This window comes from Plectropomus leopardus, chromosome 7 (genome assembly GCF_008729295.1).
Source record: "Plectropomus leopardus isolate mb chromosome 7, YSFRI_Pleo_2.0, whole genome shotgun sequence".
NCBI classification, from domain to species: Eukaryota; Metazoa; Chordata; class Actinopteri; order Perciformes; family Serranidae; genus Plectropomus; species Plectropomus leopardus.
The window spans coordinates 27,855,036-27,863,646 of NC_056469.1; the positions used below are offsets into that span (position 1 = coordinate 27,855,036).

The 8,611-nt window shown below is 39.3% G+C and overlaps 1 protein-coding gene across 1 annotated transcript in view; it reads left to right on the forward strand.

The window, feature by feature from the left end:
* The window catches only part of epb41l4b (erythrocyte membrane protein band 4.1 like 4B), a 35,739-nt gene that overhangs the window by 21,898 nt on the left and 5,230 nt on the right, over positions 1–8,611 (forward strand). Inside the window, exons 16-20 of the mRNA XM_042489724.1 lie at positions 3,608–3,747; positions 7,104–7,222; positions 7,309–7,422; positions 7,519–7,574; positions 7,664–7,816. Of these exons, the coding sequence (XP_042345658.1) occupies positions 3,608–3,747; positions 7,104–7,222; positions 7,309–7,422; positions 7,519–7,574; positions 7,664–7,816 (582 nt within the window). The remainder of the gene's footprint in view (positions 1–3,607; positions 3,748–7,103; positions 7,223–7,308; positions 7,423–7,518; positions 7,575–7,663; positions 7,817–8,611) is intronic.

An 8,611-nucleotide genomic window follows, 5' to 3' on the forward strand; every position in this document is an offset into this window, starting at 1 on the left:
GAGAAGCTCTGATGATGGACTTGTTCCCATCATGCTCATCACCTGTCATCATCCATCTGTCACATCTCCTCGTGTGTTTCGGTCTACACCTGCGTGAAATATCAAAAAAAGGTGCAGAGGGAGAGACGGGAGGCAAAGGTGTTGAGTGAGGTGAAAAGGAAGTTAGTTTTTTTTTAGTTTGGCCCGCTTATCAACACGGTCAACAGTTACATCAACAGCAGCGGCTGTGACACGCAGCTCAAGACGCAATTATGGCACTTTAACACTGACCACGTATTGTCTGTAAAAGATTAATGCAATATGCATCAGAAATCCTTCTCAGGGTCAAATCTGAGCACACAGACGAGATAAAAAGATAAGATGCATCTTTAGATTCATTGAGACAACGCTTCCCAGTAAGGGTTGACCAATACTGGTTTTTCAGGGCCGATACTGATTATTCATAATTATTGATACCAATACCTAATATTTGGAATGGATATGAATTTTACAATAAAATTTGGAATATAACAAACCCCAACACAAAACTTTGTGAAAATGCCTTTAGCAAATGTTAAACCAAAACTGAAATGCTCAACATCATATACAGCAAATTCCCAGCAACTTTTTTTTTTTTTTTTTATCAAGTCAAGTGAAAATTTAAATGAAAAAGTGAATGAATAAAAATATCTCCCTCAGGTGTTACAATGTAAAAGCTCCTCCCATGCTTACACTTTCTTTGCACTTTTTAATTATATAATTTTATCGGCCATCATTAAAATAAAATGCAGATATAGATAATCTGCAAAATGCCGAATATCAGCCCTAATAATCGGCCAGGCCGATAACATGTCGCCCCTACTTTCCTTCCCTAAATCCACCAAGAAATCAGAGAGAAAAAGATGCACCTTGTAACGCAGAACTTGCTTGAAAATAATCATGTTTTTAAGTTTTCTTCAGTGTCAAAGTAACGCAGTGCTACGTGTCTTTATATAAACGGGTAAATCACAAATAGGAAATGCCTGTAGATTATTTGACATACTTTTAAAAGTGTCAGTTTGCCAAAATGTAAACAAGTTTTTGCCCACAGCTAATTCACGGATGGTAACAATATACTTACTATTTGCAGATCCCAAAGCCCCCCAAATTACGGGAAAACAAAATCCATCAACTTACTTCGGGTTGCACTATTAGTGTATGTATTTTTTACAGGACGTTTAACGCCAACATTAATTTGACGTCACAAAATGATGACAGATGACGTTGATATTTTGTTGGCTCTGGAGTTGTGTTGTTAAGTAACCAAAACCCAAACAAAAAGATCCTTTGCATCGAATCAGAACCGATCCGTAAGAGAGGGACTGTCTGATTAAAATCCAACTGCTCATGCCAACATTATCGTGATGTAGAAACCTAATGAACATTTAGTCATTAAGTAAATGTTTCAATATTAACGTCCACGCACTTTGAAATTCTAACAATAGATATTTAAAATGTCAGCAACCTGATTTTCATTCCATCCAAAATTTAAGGTCTGTCCATTGTCAGTCTTAAAGCCAATTCATAGTTTCCATGTCCACATGTCTGCGTGCAGCCCATTTTTTGTGACAGCGCAGTCTGTAGGTATAGCGAGCTCGCTGCGTGTGCTTCAATCTCTTGTTTCACACTCCAGTCCATAACAGCAGTGAAGCCAACTGCTGTGCTCAGTTTTAGGTTGGATTGCAAACAGACATTCGCTTGAGGTGTAGCAGCGTCTTCTTAGTGTCACTTTCATCTGATGTTAACCGGATGAGGACGGTTAGCTCATCTCAGTGTCCTGTTTACTGCACGGGGCTGACGAAGACCCTCAGTTGTACTATTAATAGAGCCTTTATGTGATGTTGGTGTTCAGTGCCAGCTGGGATGTTCTTATGTTCCTCAAACACAATTCTCCCTACTTATTCTTAAACAGACAGAAAGTATCAGAACTTAAATACCCCCGATATAGATTAAAATACAGCACTGGTACACAAATGAAATAAAAATAGGACCAGGTTTAACAGCTTTGTGCCTTGCTTTGTTTGTGGACATTTTCATGTAGAGTCATAGTTGTTGTTTTAATTCCTATTTTGCAAGATCACAAATCTGCCTTCGAAGATTAAATGTGCCTCCATGCCTTAGACATCTTAAGACGGCTAATTTATCAAATGTGAAGTGATGCGAGTGCTGAATGAGGTAATTCAAAACAGGTGATAGGGGTCATTTTAAGGCCCAGACACACCAAACCGGCATCAGAGAAGTAGCGGTGACAAGAGATGCCTCACATCGCCTTTGTCTCGGCCAAAAAGTTGCACGTGAATACACTGCAAAAACTACAACCGACGGCCAACAAGCACCTATGTTCGGCGCCTACGTGACAGGAAATACTGCTCCAGACCAGCAGACATGTTAAGTCTGTAAACATTATTCAAAAAGGGAAACCGGAAGACCGTCTAGACGATAGATGACCATTTAGCACAATCCAATGTTGAAAAAACAAAGCATATTTGCGAACAATAACACAAACCATTACAAAACCTTTACGCTTAAGAGCTTAATGGCTAAAAAAACTCAATCTTTTCTGGTTTAACAAGTTTGTTTCGATCTCACTCCCTCTTGACTTAAAATTAAAAAAAAGTCGACAAGAGCCAAATGGGGCCAATGGTGCGTGACACTCAGTGACGGCCGAGTGTCGGCTTGGTGTGTCAGGACCTTTAACCTGCATACTGTATGTTTTTTTTGGGGATTAAGCTGCTTTAGTATATCTAGTTGTAGATCAGTGTGAAGTAGAAGCATGAACTAGAATCCTGAGTATGTGGTGTTGTGCTTTAAAGAGAGGTCTTTGAATAAACTTGTTGTTATAGCGCGTTACGGATTTGCTGAATCAACCAGCTGTTTACACAAAATGTGGCCAATGTTTTGCTGTCAAAGTGTGTTGATTTTTACTCTGTAACGTTTACTCAAATCACGTGATGCCTTTAGGGAGCTTTCCTTTTTAAATAAACAAAATGTTTATAATTGCAAAAAAAAAAAAAAAAAAAAAGTTCAGAGATGTTCGTTTTTTTTGTAGCTTTAGCTCACTTGTAACGGTCATGTCATGTTTTTTCCATGTATGTAGCAGTGTTTGTTGATTGATATGCTTTAAAGGAATACTTGACTCACAAAATGACCGTGTATCCGTTAATCACTGTGTTGCCTTAAATTTGTGTAGAAAACTTTTTTCTTGCATGTGTCCACAGTGAACAGAATCCAAAAAACGGAGAGATATGAGACCTAGGTTGTACTGCATGAGTTGTGTGAGAGTTTGTGAACAGATGTTTTGATATAGTTTTGCTGTTTTTAAATGTGCACCATGATTATTTCTATTCATTAAGAATATATGCCTTTCTTGGATTCTCCATTCACCATGGAGGCATGCAAGAAACCAAAGTTTTCTTCACGAATTCAAAGTAACACCAAGTGTGTAACTGATGTGCAAATAGTCATTTTGGGGGTGAAGCACTCCTTAAAAACCTTGAGTCATGAAGTTCGAACGATTAGAAGGCAGATAACGATTAACAGTTTGTAGAAAAGAACAAAACATTGTTTTGATTGCACATGTCGTCTTCAGTTTCCCTCTGAGTGGTCCTGCTTCAGATCATCAGTTCAGCGTCGAAGAGAATGAGACTTCGTACTCTGGCAAGATCCACCATCATCACCGCCGCCACACACACAGCCAGGACACGCTCTGCCACACACACACCAAGAACAGTGAGTACCCTCCATCTGAGGAAGTCCCATCTGTGATATGACTGTACACTGATGCTCTTTTCTTGTCTGTCGCTGTATGTTGGTCAGCATCCCGTGTTTTTGTTGAAGTGCCAGCTCATCCAAATCACACACAACACATACTTTCCCGCTTTAAATGTTCTGTATATGACATTCAGAGGAGTAATAGAGCAGCAAAGCACTATTTGCTGTGAAGATATGGTGGAGATGCGACATCCTGAGCAGAGAATGAAGTCACGTTACCTCTGTGTGTGTTGTAACCTGAGCTTCTCTGTGGTTTGTTGCGGTAAGCCGGTCAGGTTGTGTGTGCATGTTTGTTCATACTCATGTTCCACTGGCAAGCTCCTCACTGCCACTTTGTACTGTGCTTACGTGGCAGTAATCGCTGATACAAGGACGGCATCATCGCAGTGTCCATTGTCTGTTCGGCCCCTGGTTTACTCTAGCCCTTTTTACACAGAGATTGCGCTATAGGGCCACTGCAAAGTCCAGAACCAAACAGTGGCAGTATCATGCTGCTCCAGTTTGTGATTTTAAAATAGCATGCCGGGATCGCTGAAGCGAAAGAGGCATGATGGGCATGACATTAAACACAACACCATCTGCCTCTAATGTGACACACAACAAATGCGTAGGCAGCGCTTAAGAAAAGATAACAATGGCATAACAAGGCAATAACAATAATTTACCCTCTGGTATGTGGCGGCTGATCTCGACCTCTGCTTGGAGGGTACTGAGTTTTCGAATACCATTGTTTTCACGATTTTCCATTGTTTTTCCTTTTTGAGTTGGCTGCTAACTGCTGCAAGCTTCTGTCTAAATCTCCAGCAGTGGGTTTCACTCGTACATGTCGCAAAAATAGTGATATCCCACCAATTTTCCCTTTAACAAGGACACCACTGTGGTACTGTTACTGCCTCCCTTGCTGGCTTAAAGGCAAGACAGTTCTGTTCCCCTCACCGTGATCGTACCTTTTACAGAACGTCGAGGTGGCATAACTATGCAATATACCTGCATTTAACAAGCAATGGCTACTGTTAGCTCTGTCAGCACTGTTTTTGTTTAGTGATGTTCATGTAATTAGCATTGTTAGCTGCTAGCTGTCAGCCCTGACACCTACATATTTCGAACCTTGTCCAAACAACTTTAAGGACATTCTTTGTATCAAAACAGCTGTATCTTTGGAAGATACTGTTTTTATACAAATCAGACCTCTGAAGCCTGCTTCAGATAAATGGAAAATATTTTTGCAAGCAGATTTTGGCCCCTATCTCTTGTACCGACAGTGCATTATGAAGGAATCTCTAAAAAGCCAGTGCAAACAGGAGGAATAAAAAATGATTAATTGTTATTTTTTTATATTGGCACCCAACTATCAGTTTAAGACAAAGTTGTGGAATCAAGCCTTGTCAGTTTCAAGACTCAATGTAAAAAAAAAAAGGATGGAAAAACAGTGTATAACCCTGAATAATTGAAAATCATTTTGAGCACAAATGTTGCTTTTGTGTTCTTCAAGGGTTATTTTATTTGATGCTTTGAGCATCTGGCTTTATAGATAGCAGCAGGGTTCAGTGGGAAAATTAGTTTTTGTGATTTGGGTGAGCTACCCCTTTTAATCACATTTTCTTGTGCTTTCTTTCTGTCTTGACATTTTTGACTTGCTCTTGTAATGTACCAAAGCGTCTATAAAATATGCCACTGTGGGTGTAAATCACGGATCTAAGGCATTAATACAGTAAAGCAGTCCAGCGCTGAAGTGGCAAAATCTTAGACGACCACGGCCATCTCTTAAATGATCGCTTTCAGCTTCAGCCTTCAGGTCAGAGGCACAAAGTCTCCTGTGCAATGAAAAACGTCTGTAGAAAGTTTGTCCCTGTTTCCATAAAAATATCTCAGTCAGTAAGGACAGCCACTTTTTAAAGGCAGCCTGCTACTTCAGCACTTTATATACATTTATTTAACCTTGATTCAGTCCTCACCGAGTAGCTGGTGCTCCATTCTGTGCAGCTTCCATTGTGTCGTGTTTTTATGTAAATGTGTTTTAATGTGTTCTGTCTGGATATGACATGGTGTTTTTTGATGCACCCTTTTAATATCAGATTTTACACTTGCAAACCAAAGACAAATTTCTGACATTTGCATTCAAAAAGTAGACAATAAAGTAATTTAAATTCTGTTATGTAAACCATTTAGAGCAGGGGTCAGCAACCTTTACTATCAAAAGAAACTTTTTTTTTCCACAAAAAATTTCAGTCTGGATCCTCAAAACATATTTAAGTCTATCATGAGGGTAACTATTAATCCTAAATTATCCATCAGCATTACTAATAGGTGTAAATAGGCTATTGCTTATATGTGGGGTTGAAAGCAGCAGCCCTGCGCAAAGCAATCACCCTGTAAAATACAGAACTGAACGAAACAAAAGATAGTGAAAGTTTTTTGGGTTCTTTTGTTATTTTGTTGATTTTATGTCATTTAAGTTGTGTACATGGTTGTATGTAAGTCTGTGGTGTGTATGGGTGCATGTACAGTTGATGGGTGGAGTTTTTATATTTTTCTACTTTTCTTAATGTAAATTCTTCATCTATTCAGTAGTTAACTGTGAGCATGAATTTAAGTAAACTCAAAATTTTACCACAGTGTGGCTACTCCGCAGGAGGCTTTTAATGATCAACTGGAACCTTAACTTGGAAAGCAGGAAATCATTGGGCGGTGAAAACAAACTAAGTCGTCCACACACTATTTAATTCTCTCCTTTTGTCAGAGACTTTTACTTTTTGTGCCTCTGCGTTGGCAGTAGTCAGAGATATTATGTTTTTGGGTTTTCTGTCCATCCTATTCTCATGAACATGATATCTCCACAATGCCTTAAAGGAATTTAGTCAAATTTGGCACAAACATCCACCTGGACTTGAAAATAATCTGATCAAAATTTTGGTGGTTGAAGATCACTGAGTCAACTCAAAACATGTTTTGGGCCATAACTCCAGAATTCATGCACTAATTATTATGACAAAATTTCACACTTATGTCTTTTAGGATATAATGATGTGGTGATGACATTTTTTATCCAAAAGGGAAAGATGTGTTTGAAGCTTCCATGTTCTCACAGACATGGATGTAAAGTGTAACTTGACTGGTGTGCTGAGGCGTACAAATGCCAGGCAGTTACAACTGGAAAATCTAAGAACCACTTTAGGCCTCTAATGAATGAAAATTGTGGATGTTGTTCACACCAAAGACAAATAGTTTTCTATAAAATATCATGTCTATACAATAACTAATGCAGTCTTTACTGCATTTAAACTGTTAAACTAATTAAACTTTGCGTGCATTAGAACGCCGCGCTCCTCCCTGTCCTGCAGATGGGTTGGACATCTCTCAGTCTCTGCTCAAGGCTCTGGAGTCAGACAGTGATTCTCCCCCCTGGCCTTCGCTGCACGTCAACATGGACAAGGTCAGACACTTTCCCCACATACTGTTGTCCTGTTCAGTTCACAATGAGATCTTAAGCTAAGTTCCTTCAACTTCCTCCCTCGGCAGGGAGAGGAGAAGCAGCTGTCTGAAAAGTCTCTGCACCCTCCTGCCTCCCCGGCGATGCTTCCTGATCATCTTAAGTGTAACATCCTTAAGGCCCAGATGGAGGCGGCTTTCAGGGTTAGAACCAGCACAGACTTCCAGCTAACTATCTAAATAGCTTGTGTACTGCACAGTGTAACTAACAGCAGTATCCTTTCCTCCTCCACATTGAAGAAGGAAGCTCCCACAACGCCCAGAGGGAAGAACTCAAATGAGACCCTCAATGACAGGCAGGTGCCCTCATCCTGTCTTCACATGCATGCTTCTGCACGTGTGTTTTAAGACTAACTCCTCATGCCATGATGACTCTGGTCCTCAGGTATCAGAGCTCATCCCAAGACTCAGCTGCATCCAGTCTAACCGCAGAAAAGACGCCACACTGGCAAGACCGCAACCCGACGCCAGAGAGGCTGCAGCCCAAAGCCAACGCCAGCAGCAACCGCAGAAAACGGCTGGTCAGACAGTTCAGCTTGTGAGTACATGTCAACTCTGTGCCAAAATAACATATTTGAGAAGTTCCAGTCTGGTTTTAGAGCTCTACATGGTACAAAAACTGCCCTCCTCAAGGTGACAAGTGATCTTTCAGCTGCTGACTTAGGGGGAGAGTGCAGTTTTAATTCTTTTAGACCTTAGTGCAGCTTTTCACACAGTAGAATCGATTGAGCAGATCGTGCCATTTAAACTGACCGTCTAAAAACCTGGGCTGGCATCAGGGTCGCTGCACTTAGCTGGCTTTATTCTTACTTTTTAAAATTTTATCCAAACTCTCCCCCTGTTTTGTCTCGCTTGTGTTCAGAGGGACTGTTTGTTGTTGTGTTGCCTAATCAGTGTCCTGTTTCTGTGTTTGCTTTGCTTGTCAAAGCACTTTGTAAACTCTTTTCAATGATGCTATATAAATAAAGTTATTATTGTTATATGCACTTTTTTGTTCAGTAGATATCGATTTAGAACACATGGATAATAAGATTAAGGTGGGAGATGAGAAAAGAAGCTCTTTATCAAGATAAACTGTAGATTTGTAAAAATTTGTAAAATGTATTTTTTATTGTACAATTATTTTTTGCTAGAATATTTCTCATATATTATAATGTAGCTTAATTTATTTTGTGTACCTATTTTTTTNGATGAAAAAAACAGTTCTTTAACAAGATAAATTTATGATTTGTAAAAATTTTTAAAATGTATTTTTTATTGTACAATTATTTTTTGCTAGAATATTTCTCATATATTATAATGTAGCTTAATTTATTTTGTGTACCTATTTTTT